Below are 24,192 nucleotides of genomic sequence, written 5' to 3' on the forward strand. Positions count from 1 at the left end.
AAATACCAACATTTTTATTATTATTACCTGCTGGGGTCAAAAGCCGGCTCTGCGGCCGCCATCGAAGAGGCAGGATGAACACTCAGTCTCCACCCTTGGTCTAGTATTATTACTATTCATCGTATTTATTGATTACTGATTTATTGAGGGTTAGGGTTAGTACAGGAGTGACCAAATGGATGGACGCCTCTATTCATCGTATTTATTGATTACTGATTTATTGAGGGTTAGGGTTAGTACAGGAGTGACCAAATGGATGGACGCCGGGAGTGCCAGAAGAACGTCTTCAGAAGTCCGAGAGTGGCAAGACGCAAGTGGGAGGGGCAGGGGAGCGGGGTTTTCCGTCGTCTCTAGCACCCTCTCCCGCCCCTCCCACTCGCATCTTCTGGCTCTTGGACTTCTGAGAGGGTACAGGAGAGGATGTTACAGAACACGGGTCACCTCGCTCCCTTGCCCCCTTTCTGGCAGAAATAGCAGAGGCTGGGGGGTCATCACGCAAAAGGGAAAGAAGAGAACGGGCTGGAATGGTTTCTGGACTTTATGGCGTCAAATGATGGGGGTGGAGCAAGTTTTGGTGAGATGGGAAGAAGGGGAGGTGAGACCTGGTCGAGACCATTAGCTGGTGGAGACTGTAGTCGCCCACTCGCTTACTACGGAGAAGCGGTGTAGTCTAGTGGAAGAGCACGGACCCGAGAGGGTCAGAGAACCTGGGTTCTAATCTCAGCTCGGCCACTTGTCCGTTGCGTGACCTTGGACAAATCACCTCACGTCCCTGTGCCTCAGTTTCCTCATCCGTAAAATGGGGATTCAATTCTACCCCCTCCTACTAAGACTGTGAGCCGCATGTGGACAGGGACTATGTCCAACCTCATTATACTGCATTGACCCCAGTGTTTGGTACAGTATTTTGCACACAGTAAGCGCTTAACAAATACCACCACCGTTATTAGGCACTCAATAAATATCATTGATGGATTGACTGAAGCCTGCACTGATTTCAAAGGACCTGCGAATGGCTCATGACTCACTAGACTTCGATATCCAAGTAAATACCCGTCATAAAACTGTGGGGTTTATAACGTATCTATTTCCTGCAAAGACGGACTCTTCCTTCACCTAAACCTACTTAGGTCTCTTCGTCATTGCTTCCTTCTCTGCCAGCAAGGAGACCTTTAAGGGATCGAAAAGGATTGTTTATGTTATCTCTGGTGTCAGTGGAATATCATCAAGCAATCATATTTATTGAGTGTTTATTGTATGCAAAGCACTGTAGTGCTTGCTTGGGAGATATATCAACTCCACTCTTTCTCATATCTAGACATATCCACTGTGGGAGAAGCTCACTGTGGGCAGGGAATGTGTCTGCTTATTATTATATCATACTCTCCCTTGCGCTTACTGCGCCCAATAAGCCCTCAATAAATACGACTGAATGGATGAATGCAAGTCCAGGAGGGCCAACTTGCAGACAAGCCCCGGGTCTATCACTGAGGACAGAAAAGAGAATTTGGCATCAATTCTGTATTTCAACTCGCAAAAAATGTGTCTTGTTAAATCAGCCAAAGCAAGGAATGTGGGGACCGGATCACATCCACAGGATCAGGGCATCGTGACCTGAGAGTGAACAGGCAAGGAAAACCGACACCTCTATCTTCTCAGGAGCAAAGGGAATCCTAATCCCTCTCCCCGCATCCTCCCCCGACCCACCCACAACTCTCCCGACACCCAGAACTCAGAGACACTTTGACGAACCTTCTCATTAAAGGACGATCACTTTGAAACGAATACCGGACTTTTTATTTCCCACTTGTGATTTTCACAGAGAGTACCTTTACCATGAAGCTGTTTACCTAAGAATCACTACAACCCAAATCTTGTTTATTACAATAAAAAAAAAAGGCTTAAAAAGTCTCATAGGACTGTGCAAAAGTTGTATTTAGGGATTAAAAGAAAAAAAGCTCTCCACAATTTGACCTTTTTTCTTTCTCTGGTGCCTGCTTTCTGTTTCTCATGGCATCCACGCTCCTCCGGTGAGTCATCGAGCTTCCAGCTGCTACCCTCTGAGTCGACAACTGGATCTCAAAGGCGGATTCCCAAGGCTGGGAGGGTTTGAACCTGAGTGGAGAGGACAGGGCACAGTGTCCTCCCAGGAGCCCGAAGAGAAACCAGAATTCCACGGAAAGAGGACACATCCAAGTATGCCTCAGGGTGGGGAGAGGTTCACTGCTCAGAGGAACAAGGCCAAGGCCAAAAGAGGGGTTGAGTGACTGCAAGAACTCAAAGTACACAGTTGGTTTTAAAGGTGGATTTCCCCAAAGAGTAGCCCCATCCCCCGCCTCTGAACAGAATTCCACTTGAATTTGTTGGGCAATGCCCACTGTTAATACAGAGGTCACCTGAGCCACCGCCTCGCTCTTCAGACCCGATACAGGGGCAAAAAAACCAAAGCCGAGAACCACATGAAGCAAGGTGACGCGATAACAACGAAAGGCTTCCCTGTTGTAAGCCTTTCCCCTACAAGATTGTGGGCAGGAAATGTCTCTACCAACTCTGTGGTATTGTACGCTCCCAAGCCCTGAGTACAGTGCTCAATACACAGAAAGCGCTCAATAAATACCACTGATTGACTGATTTCTCTAGGCTGGCCTTCTTGGCCTGGAAAAAAGAAAAGAGGATCAGCATCTTGGGGAAGATGGGGATGAGGAATTGGCTGGAGCTGCCAAAGACCTTGCCCGTGCGACCATCGATGTTATTCCTCGGAGGTCTTCCGAGCCTACTTCTCAGAAAGGTCAATTCCCAAGAATCTTCCACTGCTTCAAAACTGACCCACTGCATCATTTGCCTGGAAAACCAAGCAGTTCAGTCTTGCCCATGGAATCTGGTCATTTCAAATGGCATTCCCACTTCAGCTTTCTCATCATAGAGTAATGGCCTCTTCCAAGCCAAATGTTTGTTTGGGTCACTGCCCCTCCAGGGGGAACCACATGTGGCCACAATTTGCCATATTCCCTCTATTTGACAAAAAAAGACCGTCTCCCGCCGAGGCCTGGGTGGCTCAGACCCGTTAAAGGGAACCATTTTAGCTAGCACATCTTTTGCAATGTGCTAAACTCTTCCTCAGGCCACTAGGACTGAAGCCGGAAGGAGCTTTCAGGCTGGCACCCCAACTCGCCTCCTCCTTCAGACTCACGGTACAGAAGCAGGGGTGGAAACAAGGGGCTGCATCCAAGGAAGAGCAAAAACACCACGCATACCCTCACACGAAGTGCCTCCTATAAAGCATCTCCCAGTAGCTTGGAGTATTCCGGTGTGCTTGTTAGGATCAGTGCAGAATGCAGGGGTGTATACTATGGGCCTAATATTCGAGCCTGGAAGCCAAGTTAAAAGTCGAGGCCTGTAAAAGTCCAGGACTGAACCTGCACGTAAATTACCAAGTGGATTTTTTTTTCCCTAAAGGCACAGTTTGTGAGAACGGCTGTATCTTCTGGGAGGTTATTACTCTTCCACTGTCCCCTGGGGTATTCACGCAGGCTGACAAGCTCAGACCCTTCAAGGTGACCCGCCCCCATATGCTATTTGCAGAGATACATGTCAAGATCCCCACAAACCCCAAAAGCTTGAGCCATACACTATACTCATGAGCACAGCCGATGAGGTAATACATAAAACTGGCAAGAACTCTAAATCATGCCCCAGCCCATGCATGAGAAAGAAAATACAGATATCTTCTAACTGCAAATGCTGGACCCTTCAGGGGGACTGATTAAAACGTTCAGCCATTCTTGAGCGGGTAGAGACAGGGAAAGAGCAAGAAGGGAGAAGAAAGGGACCGGGGGTGGGGGTAGGGTGGGGGAAAGGATGGAAGGGGAGAGAGGACGGGAAATCATTAAGACTTTGGTCAGTAGCTGGTCCCAGGTTTCTGCTACACTACAAGGCTGCCTGGCTATATCATTAGAAGATGCAACTCCAGATCTAGTCCTTCCAAAGCCAGGTGGATGACGGTAGATCCGGAGTCTACGACAGAGCAATCTGGACAGAGACGTTTGAAGAATAATGGTTTGATTATTGCTCTTTCGGGCGAACTCATGTCACTTCAAATGAGTCCAAAGCCTTCTGATCAGGCAGCGTTCGAGGGGGGGAAAGAAAATGAGTGAAATGGTTTCCATTTCTCCTCAGCTCCCCACCCACCTTTTAAAATAAACCCAGCAGCGCATCTTGAGGAAGAGTCTCAAAAAAGAAAAAAGAAAAATGGTCTTCCTTCCAAGGCTAGTGCCTCAGAAATGCTACCTTCAGCGATGCTGCAGCACAGAGCATACGCCCTCAAGAAGGAGACGCGTAACTAGGGCTCCTGTTTTCAGAGCTGAGAGATAAAGGATCGTTCCCTGAGAGGCAGATGGAAGAGCTTTAGGGAGAACAGGCTGGGATCTTCTGAGCAGGTGATGATGGATTGGGAGAACTTCATCGGGCTTCTGGATCGGTTAGGAGAAGGGAAGGCAGGGAAAACTGGAAAAGGGCAGTGTAGGGAGGTCCCGAGATGTGGGGTGACCGCAGCCGGTCACCGCTAACAGCATGTCCAGCCTGGCGTGGGCCTGGCCTGCAGGTTGATGTAGTCCCCTTGGCTGGGCAGACTGCCAAGCCCATCTTCTGAATTCATCATCATCTTTTCGACGAGGACTCTATGAAACAAACCAGAGGTTAGGAGGCGGGGAAAGAACAGACGGCAAACCCGTGAGAAGCAGCGTGGCCTAGGGGAAAGAGAATAGGCCTGGGAATCAGAGGACCTGGGTTCTAATTCCGGCTCTGCCACAGGTCTGCTGGGTGACCTTGGACAAGTCAGTGCACTTCTCTGTGCCTCATCTGTAAAATGGGGATTCAATCTTACTCTCTCCTTCTAAGACTGGGAGCCCTATGTGGGACAGAGACTGTGTCCAACCCGATTACTCTAGCCTAGTGCTTAAAACGGTAGAATTGTAAGTGCCTAACAAGTATCATAAAAATAAAAAAACCCCAAGGTCACCTGCCCTCAAACTGTGAACCACCTGAGAACCAGAAACCGTGTCTAATTCCCCATTTCTTAGCACAGCGCTCTCAACACTGTAAGCACTTCATATTACTACTGCTACTAAATACCATTACCTCCACTGGGTTGTCAGCCCTGGGGGTCAGCATTTAATAATAATTGTGGTATTTGATAATAATAACGATACTTGTTAAGCACTTACTGCGTACCAAGCACTGTTATAAGAACCGGGGTAGATACAAGTCAATCAGGTTGGACACAATCCCTGTCCCACATGGGACTCGCAACTCTTAATCCCCATTTTACAGATGAGGTAACTGAAGCCCAGAGAAGTGAAACGACCTGCCCAAGGCCATACAGAAGACATGTGGCAGAGCTGGGTTTAAAACCCAGATCCTTCTGATTCCCAGGCCCGTGCTCTATCCACTAAGCCACTCTGCTCTCATGCATTCATTCAATCGTATTTATTGAGCGCTTACTGTGTGCAGAGCACTGTACTAGGTGCTTGAGAGAGTGCAATACAACAATAAATAGACACATTCCCTGCTCACGAGCTTACATTCTAGAGCAGAGGAGACAGACATGAATACAAATGAATTAAAATTACAGATATGTACCTGGGTGCTGTGGGGAGCCGGGGGCGGGGTGGGGGAGAGCAAAGGTAACGAGGCAGAGCGACGCAGAAGGGAGTGGGAGACGAGGAAAGATGGGTCAGTCTGGGAAGGCCTCTTGGAGAAGAAGTGCTTCAGATAGGCTTTGAAGTGTCGGAGAGCGATTGTCTGTCGGACTCGAGGAGGGAAGGCGTTCCAGGCCAGAGGTAGGGCTAGGAGTCGGCGATGAAAAAGGCAAGACTGAGGCACAGTGATAAGGTGCTTGTTAAGCATTTACTACATGCCAGGCACTGTACTAAGCGGTGGAATAGATACCCTATCACCAGGATGGACACAGTCCAACCTTTCCAGGGTCCGGGTGAGCCGAGACCCCCGGAGAGTGGAGCGAAATCATAAGCCTTTGCTTGTCAGGGGTTGGCAGTAGTTGGTCGTGGGGAATAATAATAATAATCCTTGGGTTTCCTCTCAGGTGCTGCGTAGGAGAAACAGCAATGTAAATAAAACCCAGTTTACAGTTTGAGAGAAGCAGCACGGCCTCGTGGAGAGAGCATGGGCCTGCGAGTCAGCAGGATCTGGGTCCTAATCCCGACTTCACCGCGTGTGACCTTGGGCAAGTCACTTAACTGCTCTGTGCCTCAGTCACCTCAACTTTAAAACGGGGAATAAGACTGCGAGCCCGATGTAGGACGGGGACTGTGTATAACCCAATCACCTTGTATCTACCCCAGCGCTTAGTACGGTGCCTGGCACGTAGTAAGCGCTTAAATACCGTAATTATTATTATTTGAGAGAGGTCAGGGACCGGCCTCAGGGTGAGCAGCAAAGCCAAAGAACAGAATTCCAAAGCAGGACAGACTCCAAGAGTTTGTAAGGCAGCCTGGATAGATCAGGGAATGAACTCTGAGACCCAGGACTTATTATGAGGACACCATGTGCTCAGCCCTGAAGAGCTAATGGGATCCAGCGCATACACCCACACACGGCCCTTCCGAAATGCAACCGTAACAGTGAATTACTTAGACCGATTGCCCTATTTGTCAATTTTTTTTTTTATAACGCCTCCTCCCTTACAGTGTAAGCAGCCTGGCCTAGTGGAAACAGCACGGGTCTGGGAGTCAGAAGGGACCTGGGTTCTAAACCAGGCTGTTCCCCTTGTCTGCTGCGTGACCCTGGGCAAGTCACTTCACATCTCAATCACCTCAATCCGTAAAATGGGGATTAAGACTGTGAGTTCCGTGTGGGTCAGGGACTGTGTCCGGCCTGATTATTCTGTATCTATCCCAGTGCTTAGTACACTGCCTGCCACATAGTAAGCACTTAAATATCATTTAAAAAGTGTAAGCTCCTGTGGCCAGGGAATGTATCATATTTCCACTGTAATCTCCCAAAGTGCTGAGTGGAGTTCATCACGCCCAAGGTTGCTCAATAAATTCATTCATTCATTCAATAGTATTTATTGAGTGCTTACTATGTGCAGAGCACTGTACTAAGCACTTGGAATGTACACTTCGGCAACAGATAGACACAATACCACTTCCTCTGGGGAAAGAGTAAGATCCATAGAGAATAAATTCAGTTTTGAAACAGTAAAAGGGGAGCGTGGCTCTAGAAACATCCCCACCCTCTTTTCTCTGCCCTTCTTCCCCAAATTAAAAACCACACCAAGCACATGTGAATCAGCATTAAAGAGTCAGTTCAGAGCAAAGGACGACTGCCTTTAGTCTGGACAGGACCTAAACGGGCCCCCAAGGGACCCAACCCACATCAGCAGCGTGGCCCAGGGGAGAGAGCCTGGGCCAGGAAGTCAGAGGACCTGGGTTCTAATCATGACTCTGCCACTTGCCTGCTGTGTGACCTGGGTCAAGTCACTTCACTTCCTCTGTACCTCAGTTACCTCATCTGTAAAATGGGGAGAAAATACCTGTTCCCTCTCCCACTCAGACTATGAGTCCCACGTGGGGCAGGGGCTGTGTCTGATCTGCTTATCATGTATCCATCCCAGCGCTTAGTACAGTGCTGGCCACTTTAGAAAGCACTTAACACATACCACCACTATTATATCATTATCGCCAGCAGCAACACTACCAGGTGGGCTTCAGATCCACTCAGTGATTTAAAGCACAAAGACCAACTTCAGGCTGGAACCAGGCACGGAAAGCGGTGCCCTCTCTAGTCATCGGAGAGGAGGAGGGTGGAAGGAGAAACTGAGGCTCCACCCTCCCTGATCTCTGGCCGGCATTTTCCAGGGGACTGTAGGCAGCGGGTGCTCTCTGGATGGTTCACTGGTTCAGTCGTATTTACTGAGTGCTGACTGTGTGCAAAAGCACTGTACTACGCACCTGGATGATGAAGGGAACAACTGAAAGGAAGAGATTTACGGAGTCCAGGGATCCTATCTTGATGGGACAGATGGATTTCCCTCCCAGTTAAGACAGAGGAGCCAGAATTCATGAGAAACAGCCAGTATAACAATGCCAATTAATTAATTGTATTTCTTGAGTACTCACTGAGTTCAGAGCACTGTACTAAGCGCTTGGGAGAGTCCAATACAACAGAGTTGGTAGACACGATCCCCGTCCACAATGAATTTACAGCCTAGAAGACGAGCTTACAGTCTAGAGGCTAAGGTCGGCACATAATAAGCGCTTAACATCTTTTTTTTAATTTTTCATATCCACTGGCATTTACTAACTTTGCCTCTCCCAATCAGTGATATTTGCTGAGTGCTTACCGTGTGCAGAGCACCGTACTAAGCGCTTGGGAGAGTTCAGTGTGTGCCCTCCCCACAATGAGCTTACAGTCTAGAGTGGTGAGCCAGACGTTGCAGAGTGGCTCAGTGGAAAGAGCCCGGGCTTGGGAGTCAGAGGTCATGGGTTTGAATCCCGACTCTGTCACTTGTCAGCTGTGACCGTGGGCAAGTCACTTAACTTCTCTGTGCTTCAGTTACCCATCTGTAAAATGGGGATTAAGACTGTGAGCCTCATGTGGGACAACCTGATGACCCTGTATCTACCCCAGCGCTTAGAAGAGTGCTCTGCACCTAGTAAGTGCTTAAATACCAACATTATTATTATTATTATTATCAATAGATAATTTAGAATAGATAACTTAAAGGTATGCACATAAGTGCTGTATCCGAGAGGAGGTCATCTGCTGCCCTCATTTCTGGCCATAAGACTGAGCCACTCGATTGGCACTAAGGTTTCATTTCCCCATCCCAGGAGCAGAGGAGATGGGCAGAGCAGGGAAGCCTTCCCCTTGGGGGGAAAGGGGGTTGGGCTCAGTTGTCACCTACCTCATGGCCTCGTTTATGTTCTTGTTCTCTTTGACCGATGTCTCCGTCCAGCCCGTGAAGCCGTTCTCCTTGCTGAACCGGTCAATTTGGTCTCTGGTCACTGCCCATGGGGTCAGGTCACACTGGGGGTGAGAATGAGAAGCAGCGTGGCTCAGTGGAAAGAGCCCGGGCTCGGGAGTCAGAGGTCATGGGTTCGAATCCCGGCGCTGCCACTTGTCAGCTGTGTGACTGTGGGCAAGTCACAACTTCTCTGGGCCTCAGTTACCTCATCTGTAAAATGGGGATTAACTGTGAGCCTCACGTGGGACAAACTGATTACTCTGTATCTACCCCAGCGCTTACAACAGTGCTCTGCACATAGTAAGCGCTTAACAAATACCAACATTATTATTATTATTATGAGAGAGAGGGAATTTGTTTTTTCCCTCCCTCGAATCAAAGAAGCCCCGGATAAATGGCTCCAAACCGAAACCTTATCCGGCTTCCTCTGCATTAGCCCCAGTGTTTCTCTGGATTGCAAGCTCTCTGAGGGTAGGGAGCATGTCTACTGAGTCTATTACTCCATCCCCAGCTACTAGTACAATGCTCTGAATATAGTGGGTGCTCAGTAAATATGATTAGCTCACGATGTCTTCCCCACCACCTAGACTTTGCCTAGAATTTAACCTAGATTTTACCTACAGCTTCCCCAAGGTGTCAATAAACGTTCATCAATTTAGCGCCCCTAGAGACGCTTTTCTATTATACAAAGCGGGAAACCGAGGCCCAGAAAGAGAAAGGAACTTGCCCAAGGTGACCTAGCCTAGGGTTGAGAAACTCTCAGTTTGAGGGAGCTGGATTTCAGGGTTGTTCCTATTCTCACCCTTCAGTGGAGGAGCTAGCTGCCTCCCCTAATAATTAGAATAATTACGGTTTTTGCTATGCGCTTACTACGTGCCAGGCACCATACCAAGTGCTGGGGCGGACGGACGCAAATCGGGTTGGACGCAGTCCCTGTCCTATGTGGGGCTCACAGTCTCAATCCCCATTTTACAGAGGAGATAACCGAGGCCCAGAGAAGTGAAGTGTCTCGCCCAAGGTCACACAGCAGACAAGTGGCGGAGCCGGGATGAGACGCTTCTGATTCCCGGGCCCGTGATCTATCCACTACGCCATGCTGCTTCTCCCCTTCCTCCACCATCCCTGATCGCAGCCCGATTCCCCCTTTCCTACCCCTCCCCTGGTAGCCCCCTACCCCCTCAATCCTGCACACCTTGTTGGCCAGCAACAGGCAGGGCACGGGTTCCCCATTGGGCAGAGTGAGCTTGCTGTCCAAGTCTTGTTTCCACCGTTGGCTATTGCTGAATGTGGTGGCATTGGTGACGTCGAACATAATGACACAGGCCGAGGCCTCCCGGTAGTACAGCCGTGTCATGGAGGTGAAGCGCTCCTGCCCTGTTGGCACGAGGAGGGAAAGGGCCATCAATGGACATCTGGATGTCAAATGGGGACCTGAGGGACAACTCTGGGGAACTGGAGTCCATTTTTGCAATTTATTTGACCCAGACTTTATTTCAGTGTCCAGCTCCCCAGCTAGATGCTCAATAAATACCATTGATAGATTGAAGCACCTTGAGGGGAAGAATCGTGTCTGTTCAATTCTTTGTACCCTCCCAAGCGCTTAGAATGGTGCTTTGCCCAAAGTAAGCACCCAATAAGTCATCATCTCACCACACAATAAGCGCTCAATAAATACCACTGATTGATTAATCAATGGCATTTTTTGAGCATTTACTATGTGTACAGCATGGTACTGTTTGAATAAATACTACCAATGAATAGCTAATAAATACTATTGACTGAATGGAGTTGGTGTGTCTTCTCTTTGTAGGCAGTCCCCGTCAATGGTATCTACTGAGTGCTTAGTCTCCACAGAGAACTGCCCTAGGAGCTTGGGAAGGTACAATAGACTCTGTTTAAGACACCTTGTCGAGGGGCTGACTGGCTCCAGAAATCCCCATTCGATAAGCTTTTTTTAAAATCAGGTATTTGTTAAGCACTTACTATGTGTCAGACACTTGCAGTAAGCACTTAGAGACAAGTTAATCAGGTTGGACACAATCCCTGTCCCACATAGGGCTCACAGTCTTAATTCCCATTTTACAAATGCTGTAACTGAGGAACAGAGAAGTTACGTGACTTGCCCCGAGCAGACAAGTGGAGGCGCCTGGATTAGAACCCAGGTCCTTCTGACTTCGAGGCCTGTGTTCTATCCACTAGGCCATGCTGCTTCTAAACCCCTCCCCACCAAGAGCCAGACTGAGACCAATCAATCACCAGTATTTACTGAGTGCTCACTATGTAGAGAGCACTGTACTACGCACTTAGGAGAGTTCAACAGAGTCAGACATGTTCCCTGCCCACGACGAACTCACAGGCTAGAAAACGAGACAGATCCCAACACCACAGTCCCACAGCCACCGAGTAGCTGCACCCAAAGGAAAAGTTCCTATCAAGTGCACTCTCTCTCAGTTCCCCAAACCCCTCCTCTTTTCTATCTCTTCCCAGTTAACAAAAGATAACCTCTCCTGGCAGGGCCATGGCCGGTTCCCCCCTCGGGGGCCCTCAGCCAAACAGGCACAGCTTTTTCCCCTCTCTGGAATTCCCAGCTCACCTGCAATATCCCAGAGCTGGAGGCGCACCATCTCCGAGTCGGACCACTGGAGCACTTTCAGAGCAAAGTCCACTGAGGATCGCCAGAAAAGAAAACCAATTAAAACCTCACATCCCCACTCTCCCTTACCTGATGTATAAGAGACATTTTTATGATGTTTCTATGGATGTTTTATAGGTTGCTTATATGGCATGTCTGCAATTTATTTAAATGTCTGTCTCCCTCTCTAGATTGTTCCTGTTGAGGTCAGGGAACAGAGTTCAGTAAACACCACTGACTGATGCTCGTTGTGGGCAAGTGGCTACCAATTTTGCTGTGTACTCTCCCAAGTGCTTACAACTGTGCCCTGCGCACATCAAGTGCACATTAAGCGCTCAAAAAATACTACTGATTAATTGGAAGAAAATGCCCCAGGTGGGTGGCCGGAGGGGACGTCAGATCTACATTTCTACCAGCAGGGATCCACTGTGGTTCAAATGGGGATTTCCAGGGACATGAGAAGTTGCTGGGAACGGGACCAGAGAGGATTCAGTCAGTAAACAGCCCGGGAGGGCCCTCTTGGCGGCCAGCAAGGGAGGAGGTACAACAGAAAGGTTGGAAGGGAAGGAGCTCCAAGGCACGAACGTGATGAAGATAAAAGGAACATGTGTCTGTGGAGCATGCTGGAAGGGCAAACTAGGAATAAATCCAGAAAATAACATTATCCGGTGCAAACCTGGGACCTGGACAAGTGAGTAGTTGGGGAACCACTAGCTTGGACGATTCCATCACAACTGGGGTAATCTTCTAGTCCAGGGAAGCCGGTGGAAGAGACCCCAGATCCTACCTCCTCTTCATTTTAAACCTACCTCCGAGACTGGGGTTCCCTGCTCCCCACTCTGTGGTTAGCGCAGACAAGTGGAACAAGCCCAGCTTCTTTGTTTCGGACACACAGCACCAAAGCTGTTGCTTAAACCACTTTCCAGATTCATACATATAATTACAAATTGAGATGAAGCATGGCTTACTGGCTAGAACATGGGCCCGGGAGTCAGAAGGACCTGGGTTCTAATCTTGACTCCACCTTGTACCTGCTGCGTGGACTTGGGCAAGTCATTTCACTGGGCCTAAGTCACCTCACCTGTAAAATGGGGATCAAGACCGTGAGCCCCATGTGGGACACGGATATGTCCAACCTGATTAGTTTGTATCTACCCCGGTTTTTAGTATAGTGCCAGGCTCATAGTAAGTGCTTAAAAAATGGATTTTTAAAAACCCCTAACTGTAACCAAAAACCCTCTACAGAACCAAAAGAAAGATGTCCAGAAATTTCCCCCGCAAACTCCCAATAACCCTTTCCGATTAGCTGTTAAACATCCCTGTCTCTAGAAAGCCCCGATGCCCACTTCTAGTTAGTCTAAAGGTCACAAGCACTTCCTAAATGAATTAATCATTGGAATTGCTCGACTGTTGCTCGTTTCCCCATCCTAGGAAAGGGGGCAGTGCAGGATGGAGAAGTGTCCAAATTTTGCCTCAAACCATTTCCACTCTTTTTGCAACAAAAAGGACAAGCAACCCACTAAGCAGCCTGTCTCACTGGAGAGGCAGCAAGGTCTAGTCAGAGGGAGACGGAGGATCAGGGTTCTAATCCTGGCTCTGCCTCCTGCTTGTTGTGTGACTTTGGCCAAGTCACTTCGCTTCCCTGTTCTTCAATTTCCTCCTATGGAAAATGGGGATTCAATGCCTGTTGTCCCACCTGTTTAGAATGTGAGCCCCGTGTGGAAAAGCCGCTGTTTCTGACATATCTTGGATCGTCCCCGGTGCTTATTTCAGTGCTTGGCACAACGTAAGCCCATAACAAACACCACAAGTAATATTATTAAATCCCCAGTACCCAGAAGGGGCAAAGGGTTTTTTACCTATCAGCAGGTACTCATAGGGGGCTGGAACAACTTTGGTTCTGAGCCTTGGCATTCTGGAAACAGACACCTGAAAGGCAAAAGCCCCTGAGTTGCTAACCTGGTGGAACCAGGGCAATTCTGCTCATACTAGCCTCTCCCCGGTCTCAGAAAAACAGATTTCTCTCCAAGTTCTTCCCCAGGATTTTGCTGTATCCTCAAATCCACTGGCCCAGTAGATCGGTCAATCATATTTTTTGAGCGCTTACTGTGGACAGAGCACATTCAATCATATTTAATGAGCACTTACTGTGTGCAGAACACTGTATTAAGTGCTTGGGAGAGAAAAGCAGCATGACTTAGGGACTACAGCACAGGCCTGGGAGTCAGAAGGCCATGGGTTCTAACCCTGGCTCCGCCACATGTCCGTTGAGTGACTTTGGGTAGTTGCTTAACTTCTCTGGGCCTCAGTTCCCTCATCTTTAAAATGGGGATTAAGAGTGTGAGCCCCATGTGGGACTGTGTCCACCCTGATGAACTTGCCTCTACCCCAGTGCTTAGAACAAAGTGCTAAACAAGTACCATTATTATTATTACAATATAACAATTAACAGACATTCCTTGTCCACAACAAGCACTGTACTAAGTGCTTGGGAGAGTACACTAGTAGAGTCGGTAGCCACATTGCCTGCCCACAAGCATTCCCTCCTCCTAAAGCCCAAACAGCCCTCCAAGGACTGGGAACAGTGGGATTCCACCATTCATAGTTCTCTAGCTCTAGGCCCCACAGATCAAGGGGGAAACTGGCTTGGTCACATATGGAGAGCCTAGGAGTCTCAAAACTGGAGTAAAAGTGTGGGGGGTCTCCCAGGAGTGGCACGACCCTCAGCTTCAACCTCCCTCTGAACCCTGGACCCCCATTCTCTTTCCCATTTTGGGGATCCTGCTGGAAGACAAGCACGGGCCCATCCCCACCTCTCAGACCTCCCCCTGCTTCACCTCTCCCCATGCACCTTCTGTGCCAACAATAATAATGGCGTTGGCTAAGCGCTTAGTATGCGCCCGGCACTGTAGTAAGCCTTAGGGTGGATACAAGCAAATCGGGTTGGATACAGTCCCTGTCCTACGTAGGGCTCACAGTCTCAATCCCCATTTTACAGATGACGTAACAGAGGCACAGAGAAGTTCATTCATTCAATAGTATTTATTGAGCGCTTACTATGTGCAGAGCACTGTACTAAGCGCTTGGGATGAACAAGTCGGCAACAGATAGAGACAGTCCCTGCCGTCTGACGGGCTTACGGTCTAATCGGGGGAGAAGTGACTTGCCCAAGGTCACACAGCAGATAAGTGGTGGAAACGGGATTAGAACCCATGACCTTCCGACTCTCAGGCCTCTGCTCTATTTGCTACGGCATGCTGCTTCTCTCAATACCAAACAGTCCCAGGACTTTTCCTGAGCCTCTCCCCAAACTCAATTCAACTCTAAGTCTATGCCCTATTAACTTGGGACTCACTCATTCATTCATTCAATTGTATTTATTGAGCACTTACTGTGTGCAGAGCACTGTACTAAGTCCTTGGGAGAGTAGACTATAACTATATAGCAGACACATTCCATGCCCACAGCGAGCTTACAGTCTAGAGGGGGTGACAGGCATTAATAAATTACAGATATAATAATGTTGGTATTTGTTAAGCGCTTACTATGTGCCGAGCAGTGTTCTAAGCGCTGGGGCAGATGCAGGGTAATCAGGTTGTCCCACGTGAGGCTCACGGTCTTAATCCCCATTTTCCAGATGAGGTAACTGAGGCACCGAGAAGTCCAGTGACTTGCCCAAAGTCACAGAGCTGACAGGTGGCGGAGCCGGGATCAGAACCCATGACCTCTGACGTCTGAGCCCGGGCTCTTTCCACTGAGCCAGAAATGTACATAAGTGCTATGGGGATGGAAGGGGGGATTAAGAAAGGAAGCAAGTCAGAGCGACACAGAAGGGAGTGGGAGAAGAGGAAAGGGGGGCTTAGTCAGGGAAGGCCCCTTGGAGGAGGAGATGTGCCTTCAATAAGGCGTGGAAGGGTGGGGAGGAGTAATTACCTGTTGGATCTGAGGAGGGAAGGCATTACAGGCTGGAGGCGGGATGTGGGCGAGGGGTCAGTGGCGAGACAGGCGAGATGGAGGCACAGTGAGGAGTTGAGTATTACAGGAGCGAAGTGTATGGGCTGGGTTGTAGTAGGAGAGTAGTGAGGTGAGGTAGGAAGGGGCAAAGTGATTGCTCGGTAATAACAATGTTGGTATTTGTTAAGCGCTTACTATGTGCAGAGCGCTGTTCTAAGCGCTGGGGTAGATACAGGGTCATCAGGTTGGCCCTCGTGAGGCTCACAATCTTCATCCCCATTTTACAGATGAGGTAACAGGCACAGAGAAGTGAAGTGACTTGCCCACAGCCACACAGCTGACAAGTGGCGGAGCCTGGACTCGAACCCATGACCTCTGACTCCCAAGCTCGTGCTCTTTCCACTGAGCCATGCTGCTTCTCTGGTAATCCACCATTGGCTTTCAAAGTCCTCAATCACCTTGCCCTTTCCTACTACAGTTCAGCCCACACACTTCGCTCCGCTAATGTCAACCTTCTCACTGTACTCTGATCTCATCTTTCTGGCCGCAGACCTCCCGCCCACGTCCTGCCTCTGACCTAGAGCGCTCCCTCCTCATGCCTGACAATAACTCTCCCTCCCTTTCAAAGCCTTACTGAAGGCACATAGTAATAATAACGTTGGTATCTGTTAAGCGCTTACTCTGGGCCGAGCCCTGTTCTAAGCGCTGGGGTAGCTACAGGGTCATCAGGTTGTCCCACGTGGGGCTCACGGTCTTCATCCCCATTCTACAGAGGAGGGGACTGAGGCACCGAGAAGTGAAGTGACTTGCCCCGAGTCACACAGCCGACAAGCGGCGGGGCCGGGATTAGAACCCATGACCTCTGACTCCCAAGCCCGGGCTCTTTCCACTATGCCACGCCCATCTTCTCCACATCTTCTTCCCTCTTTTCCTTCCCATCAACTCCCTCCTGTATCACCCTGACCTTTATTCACCCCCTTTTCCATCCCCTTAGCTCTTATGTACATACCTGTAATTTATGTATATTAATGCCTGTCTCCCCGTCTAGACGGTAAGCTCACCGTGGGCAGGGAACGTGTCTATTATACTGTTATAGTCTACTCTCCCAAGCTCTTAGTACAGTGCTCTGCACACAGTAAACGCTCAATAAATGCGACCAAGCGGGGTAGTGGATGGAGCACGGGCCTGGGAGTCAGAGGGTCATGGCTCCGCCACTTATCCCGCTGTGTGACCCTGGGCAAGTCACTTCACTTCTCTGTGCCTCAGTTACCCCCCCTGTAAAATGGGACCATGAGCCCTCCGTGGAACAGGGACTGTGGCCAAGCCTCCAGACTGTGTGAGTTCGCTGTGGGCAGGGATTGTCTCTCTTTATTCCTTTACTGTACTTTCCCAAGTGCTCAATCCAGGGCACATAGAGAAGCAGCGTGGCTCAGTGGGAAGAGCGTGGGCTTGGGAGTCAGAGGTCATGGGTTCGAATCCCAGCTCTGCCCCTTGTCAGCTGTGTGACTGTGGGCAAGCCACTTAACTTCTCTGGGCCTCAGTTACCTCATCTGTAAAATGGGGATTAATAATAATAAAAAAGTTAGTATTTGTTAAGTGCTTACTATGTGTGCAGCACTGTGGAGACTCAGGGTAATCAGGTTGTCCCATATGAGGCTCACAGTCTTAATCCCCATTTTACAGATGAGGTAACTGAGGCACTGAAGTGACTTGCCCAAAGTCACACAGCTGACAAGTGATGGAGCTGGGATTTGAACCCGTGACCTCTGACTCCCAAGCCCGGGCTCTTTCCACTGAGTCATGCTGTGAGCCTCACGTGTACCTACCCCAGCACTTAGAACAGTGCTCTGCACATAGTAAGCGCTTAACAAATACCAACATAAGCGCTCAGTGTGGGCAGCGATCGTCTCTATTCCTGAAATATCCTTTCCAAGTGTTCCGCACATGGTAGACTGCAAGCCTAACTGGGCAGGGATGGTCTCTGTTGCCCAACTGTCCATTCCAAGTTCTCAGTACAGTGCTCTGCACGTAGCAGGTGCTCAATAAATACGACTGAATGCACAGTAAGCGCTCAATAAACACGGCGGCATGAATAAATACGATCGACAGAACTCAATTTCCTTGCCAGCGCTCAGCAGGGAGCCTGGCCCATAATAAGCGCTGAAGAAATACCATCATTATTAGGGGTTTCCTCCACCCCTGCCTGCCCCTCTTCATTCATTCAATAGTATTTATTGAGCGCTTACTACGTGCAGAGCACTGGACTAAGCGCTTGGAATGGACAACTCGGCAACAGGTAGAGACAATCCCTGCTCAATGACGGGCTGACAGTCTAATCGGGGGAGACGGAGGGACAGAAACAAGACAACATAATCACGATACATAGAATCAAGGGGATGTACACCTCATTAACAAAATAAATAGGGTAATAAAAATCTATACAAATGAGCACTGTGCTGAGGGGAAGGGAGAGGGGGAGGAGCAGAGGGAAAGGGGGGAAAGGGGGCTTAGCTGAGGGAAGGTGAAGGGAGAGCAGAGAGGGAGCAGAGGGAAAAGGGGAAGCTCAGTCTGGGAAGGCCTCTTGGAGGAGGTGGGCTCTCAGTAATAATAATGTAATAATAATGCTGGTATTTGTTAAGTGCTTACTATGTGCAGAGCACTGTTCTAAGCACTGGGATAGATACAGAGAAGCAGCGTGGCTTAGTGGAAAGAGCCCGGGCTTGGGAGTCAGAGGTCATGGGTTCGAACTCTGACTCTGCCACTTGTCAGCTGTGTGACTGTGGGCAGGTCACTTCACTTCTCTGGGCCTCAGTGGCCTCATCTGTAAAATGGGGATTAACTGTGAGCCTCACGTGGGACAACCTGATGACTCCGTATCTCTCTCAGTGCTTAGACCAGTGCTCTGCACATAGTAAGCGCTTAACAAATACCAACATTATTATACAGGGTAATCAGACTCTCCCTCGTAAGGCTCCCAGTCTTCATCCCCATTTTCCAGATGAGGGAACTGAGGCCCAGAGAAGTGAAGGGACTCGCCCACTGTCACCCCGCTGCCAAGTGGTGGGGCCGGAATTCGAACACATGATCTCTGACTCCCAAGCCTGGGCTCTTTCCACTGAGCCACGAGGGTAATAATAATAATAACGTTGGTATTTAAGTGCTTACTATGTGTCGAGCACTGTTCTAAGCGCTGGGGTAGATACAGAGTAATCAGTTCATCCCACCTGAGGCTCACAGTTAATCCCCATTTTACTGATAAGGTAACTGAGGCCCAGAGAAGTTAAGTGCCTTGCCCAAAGTCATCCAGCTGACAAGTAGCAGAGCCGGGATTCGAACCCATGACCCCTGCCTCCCAAGCCCAGGTTCTTTCCACTGAGCCATGCAGCTGCTTCTCTATCAGACTGTCCCTCGTGAGACTCCCAGTCTTCACCCCCATTTTCCAGATGAGAGAACTGAGGCCCAGAGAAGTGAAGTGACTGGCCCCCAATCACCCAGCTGACAAGTAGCAGAGCCGGGATTCGAACCCATAAGCTCTCCCTCCCAGCCCGGGCTCTTTCCACTGAGCCACGAGGGTAATAATAATAATAATGCTGGTACTTGTTAAGCGCTTACTACGTGCAGAGCACTGTTCTAAGCGCTGGGATAGATACAGGGTAATCCCACGTGAGGCTGACAGTTAATCCCCATTTTACAGATGAGGCGACTGAGGCCCAGAGAAGTGAAGTGACTTACCCACAGTCACCCAGCTGCCGAGTGGCAGAGCCGGGATTCGAACCCAGGCCCTCTGCCTCCCAAGCCCGGGCTCTTCCCACTGAGCCACTTCTCCCTCAGACTGTCCCTCGTGGGGCTCCCAGTCAACCCCCATTTTCCAGATGAGGTCACTGAGGCCCAGAGTCTCCAAGCGACCCGTCCCCCAGTGGCCCCCGCCGCCAAGCAGCAGAGCCGGGATGGGAACCCAGGCCCTGCCTCCCAAGCCGGTGCCGTAGGCAGAGCTCCCATCCCCAGCCGGCCTGGCACAGACGGTCGGGGGGCGTCCAGCACAGCCCACCCCAATCTCACCTCCCACGGTGGATTTGTAGTGTTTGCTGAAGCTGTCCTGGGAGTAGCGCTGCACCAGGGAGGTCTTGCCCACGGCGGCATCCCCCACCACCAGCACCTTGAACATACGGTCATGGGCGGCCATGGCTAAGGTGGCTGCGGGGAGGGGCAACAAAACGTTGTGCCTTTAACCCCTTCGGCTCCCGGCGGTGTGTCGGGTCCCCCCTCCTCCTCCTCCTCCTCCTCCTCCTCCTCCTGCTCTGCCGCCCCAGGCTGGGCGGAGAGGGGCTCCGGCCTTCCCCTTCCTGGAAGGCGGGGGCAAATCGTCTCTAGGGTGGGGGTTCCAATTCCCCCACCCAGGGAAAGCACCCGGCGCGGGGCGAGACCCCCAGAGGAGGCATAAAAGGCCTCGGGGAACTTCCCACCGCCCTCGCCCGAGTCCTCCTCCCGCCCCACTGCGAGGGGAGAGGGAGGACCGGCCGCCTCGGAGGGCCGCGGCCCCATCACGTGTCGACGGCCCCTCGGGGGGCCGGGACTACATCCCCCATGATGCCCTGCGACGGGGCCGCGGGCAAGCGAAGGAGCCCTCCCGCGCAAAGGAGCTTGGGGCGGGTAGTCCAAAGGGGGAAGCGGCCTCGGGGACCTTAAAAGGACCGGTGGGGGAGGGCCGGGAAACTGAAGTCACTTCTGGCCTTAATCGAAACTAGACCCCCTTTTAAAGGCCTTCAAGGAAGAAGAGTCGACGGTTCGTTTGATGGTTTACTCCCAGCGTGGCTTCATGGAAAGAGCGGCGGGCTGGGGAGGCAGAGTGGGGGGGTTCCGATCCCGTCTCTGCCACGTGTCGGTTGGGTGACCTTGGACAGGTCACCTCAATTCTCTGTGTCTCAGTGACCGCATCTGTAAAAGGGGGACGAAGAGTGTGAGCCCCACATGGGACAACCTGATGACCTGGTGCCTACCCCAGCTTTTAGAACAGTGCTTGGCACGTAGTAAGTGCTTAACAAATACCATCATTATTAACTCCCCCCTCCCCCACACACAAATGGGGATGAAGATACTGAGCCCCACGTGGGACAACTTGATGGCCTTGTATCTACCCCAGCAATTAGAACAGTGCTTGGCACGTGGTAAGCGCTTAACAAATACCATCATTATTATTATCAACTCCCCCCCTCACACACACAAATGGGGATGAAGTCTTTGAGCCCCACGTGGGACAACCTGATGACCTTGTATCTACCCCAGTGCTTAGAACAGTAAGAGCTTAACAAATACCATAATTATTATTATTAACCTAAGTGCCACAGGTTGCTATGTAAGGCCATTTCCTGGTTTGGGCAAAGATGGACAAACACACGTCTTTATTAAAGTGATCGATTGAATTTTTCTGACTCCCTCTACAAGCCCAGCGCTTAGAACAGTGCTTGACTCATAGTAAGCGCTTAACAAATACCATAATTATTATTATTACCCCAAGTGCCACAGGTTGCTATGTAAGTCCATTTCCTGGTTTGGGCAAAGATGGTCCAACACACGTCTTTATTAAAGCGATCAACGATTGAATTTTTCTGACTCCCTGTACGAGCCCATCTTTTAAAGCATATTTTTATAGGGGTCTTTCTCTCAAAAGATGTTTTTAAAAAGGATTTTCTCTCGTAAAATGTTTTTAAAAGGTTTGGGATCCAAAACCCTTTTCCACTTCAGCATCCCGTTCTCTTAAAACCAGACAAATAAAGAGAGGCAGACCAACAGAGATACTTCTCTTTTCTCACTTCCACAATCTCCCAGCCCACAACCCACTGGTAAAAGAGCCTAATGTGGACCTAATTGTCAATCAATCATTGTAAAATAACATTACCCAGCCTCGTGAATCAGAACAAATAATCTGCAAGGCCACAAAAATACAAATGATTTACACAGCCTGGTCTCTTCCTGGGAGTTCTGAAGTCAGCAGTACACTCCACTGTCCCCCACAGGAATTGCTGGGGGCCCTGGTCTGAGCTAAAAATTAATATTTATTGTGTCCAATCAATCACTGGTATTTACTGACAGCTTATTGTGTGAGGAGCACTTGGGAGAATATAATACAATAGAGTTGGATGACATGTTCCCTGCCCTCATCAAGTTTAGAGTCTAGAAGAACCCTGGCCTGGCTTTCATGAGAAACAAAGGAAAATCCAGGATCTCTCCCAAATACAGTTTAGTTTAATGGGAGGGAGGCAAGAGACCCAAGTACTATTTTGTCTATTTGCGTTGTGTTGTAATGTTTCACCATTACTCTTGATGTGTCTGTCTCCAATCCCTTAACCCCACTTGAACCCTTAGATTATGAGCCCCCAAGGCACAAGAAATGTGTTTTCATTCTCACCTGTATATTCTTTCCCAGAATTTAGTACAGTGTTCTGCACACAGTAAGTGCTTAATAAATGTTATTACTTCCACTACTAAGTACATAAGTAGAAAAGTAGACATAAGGTTAGATTGATGAAACCATTAACAAAGGATACATAATAATACGATCAGGAGCAACATAGACACATGATTTCACTGAATGACTGATTGGAATCGGGAGAGGTTAATGGCTTCATGGAAGAGATGTTTTTAAATCAGTTCACATCAAGTGGCCTGGGAACCAAGGGGTTGGAAAACAGAGAGAGAGAGAGAGAAAGAAAGAAAAAGAAGGAAAGAAATAAGGAAAACAAACAGATCCTTTTGCCTTTACCTCTAAAGTACTGGACTCCCCTCTCTGGGCCTCAGTTTCTCTAGCTGCCGCCTACAGCTGTGTTATTACAACTCCCCCCTTACTGGCCTCTGCCAGTTCTCCTCATATGGGGCATTGGCTGCAAACTGTGTTTGGCTGGAAGAACCTTGGAAGTGAATGTCAAAAGCAACACGGCAACAAGCTTCCCCCCGCAGCTGGGAAGGGAAGAGCGAAGGGGCAGGGAAGGCCCGAGTCTCCCAGCAGACTCCCAGAACTTGCTTTCACATTTTCCTTTCCATCCTAACTTCATCAGAAAGGCAGCTTGGCCTCCTCCCATGGCTAGACTCTATTTAGTCCCTAGCTAAATTCTTTATGAAAAATTTCTTCAGTAAGCTGTTCAAGGCTTAAAGGGCTGTTGATGAATTTAGGGAACTTCCCACCCAGAATTACCTCCGGAACAGGGCCTCACACAAAAGTGGAAAAAAACCCAAACAAACAGGAGCAGTTTCCTAATCTGAAGCTGAGGCTCCAGATCACCTTAGCCAAGCCCAACACATCGTTTTTATCAACTGGGCGATCAGTCGGTCAGTCAACTACCTGGAGGCCAGTCATTGGACCTGATGCCCTCTTTGGTATTATTGGATCATTTGATCAAATTCTCAGGGTGCAGAGCACTTGGGGGCATCTGTGTTAGAGAATCGATGAGATTCCCATCCTCGAGGAACACAGAGTCACTCAGGGGAAACGAGACAAACATAATCAACATCAGTAGGTACATAAAGATACATGAATTCACATCCAGGAAGGTGTTGAGGGGGATTGTGCTGATGGATTGGAGAGTGGGAGGGGTTAATCAGAGACGGCTTCTAGGAGGAGGTGGTCTTTGTCCTGCAGTCAAAAGTTAGAGAGGGAGGTGGTCTGGGGGATGGGAGTTGGGTGTCTTTTAGGCGTAGGGCAAAGACTCAGTGTAAGAAAGGCTGGATCGAGTCCGTGGAAATGAAGAGTATGAAGTGGAGCAAAACAGGAGAGGAAAATAGACAGCTCCTCCAAATTGGAAGCAGCATGAACTAATGAAAAGGGCATGGGCCTGGGAGACAGAGGACTAGGGTTCTAAGCCTGGCTTTGCGACTTGCCTGCTATGTGACCTTGGGCAAGTCGCTTAATTTCTCTTTGCCTCAGTTTCCTCATCTGTAAAATGGAGATTTATTGCTTGTGCTTCACCACCTACTTAGACTATGAGCCCCGTGTGGGACAGGGACTGTATCCAACCTGATAATCTTGTATCTTCCCCCAGCCCGTAGAACAGTGCTTGGCTCACAATAAGCTCTAAATAAATACAATAACAATAATAATTATTATTATTATAGGAGAATTGGGGGCCCAGAGAAAAGAAACTGAGGGGATACCTGTATATTTCTGACATTATGTACAAATTTTGAGCAAAACAATAAAGCAGATGGCACATATAACTATGCGTGATTATGTGTGGATATAAATTTATATATATCTATATTATATACATACCACACTTACATATATGTGTGTATTTGTATTTTCACTAGAGTAGGAGTGCAGTTGATAAGCACTGTGGCCATGAAATTCTTGCTTCTCTGGGCAGGACGAGACGATCCCCAAACTCCACACACCTGCTGCTCGGGTCCCTGGGTCAGACCCTGGTTTGTGCTGTGGATTGCTGGAGTGGAGAAGTAGAGGGAGGCTGAAAACTAGTGGAGACCCTTGGAGTTGGATTCTCTGCTCTTTCCCTCAGGCTGGACTGATCTTGGCGCCTCTGCTTTCAGCCTCAGGTTGTATATCCAGCAAAATGGGACGTGGCTGGGCGGGTCAGAGGTTAAACAGTGAAGGAAGTTTGGAGAACAAACC

At 49.3% G+C, this 24,192-nt stretch overlaps 1 protein-coding gene across 2 annotated transcripts; it reads right to left on the bottom strand.

Moving 5' to 3' along the window:
• Positions 1-1,774: 1,774 nt before the first annotated feature.
• RAB29 (RAB29, member RAS oncogene family) lies at positions 1,775-20,104 on the bottom strand. Of its 2 annotated transcripts, none has more exons than XM_029069268.2 (5): positions 19,632-20,097; positions 11,580-11,651; positions 10,179-10,360; positions 8,927-9,048; positions 1,775-4,676 (listed from the first exon to the last, which is right to left on the bottom strand). In XM_029069268.2, exons 1-5 carry the CDS (start codon positions 19,753-19,755, stop codon positions 4,562-4,564), a joined length of 615 nt encoding a protein of 204 aa, XP_028925101.1. In that variant the 5' UTR covers positions 19,756-20,097; the 3' UTR covers positions 1,775-4,561. The 2 variants fall into 2 exon arrangements, with proteins under 2 accessions (XP_028925101.1, XP_028925102.1); XM_029069269.2 differs by lacking the exon at positions 1,775-4,676 and adding an exon at positions 5,695-5,843 and having other exon boundaries at positions 19,632-20,104.
• Between the last annotated feature and the right edge of the window lie 4,088 nt (positions 20,105-24,192).

This window comes from Ornithorhynchus anatinus, chromosome 7 (genome assembly GCF_004115215.2).
Source record: "Ornithorhynchus anatinus isolate Pmale09 chromosome 7, mOrnAna1.pri.v4, whole genome shotgun sequence".
NCBI classification, from domain to species: Eukaryota; Metazoa; Chordata; class Mammalia; order Monotremata; family Ornithorhynchidae; genus Ornithorhynchus; species Ornithorhynchus anatinus.

What these genes read in the sequence shown, in the direction of transcription:
- RAB29 (XM_029069268.2), bottom strand. Translation starts at nt 19,755, where the DNA reads ATGGCCGCCCATGACCGTATGTTCAAGGTGCTGGTGGTGGGGGATGCC. An exon ending in CTACAAATCCACCGTGGGAG is followed by an intron (nt 11,652 to 19,631) that starts GTGAGATTGGGG and finishes GGCGATCCTCAG; the next exon opens with TGGACTTTGCTCTGAAAGTG. An exon ending in AACATAAACGAGGCCATGAG is followed by an intron (nt 4,677 to 8,926) that starts GTAGGTGACAAC and finishes TTTGTTTCATAG; the next exon opens with AGTCCTCGTCGAAAAGATGA.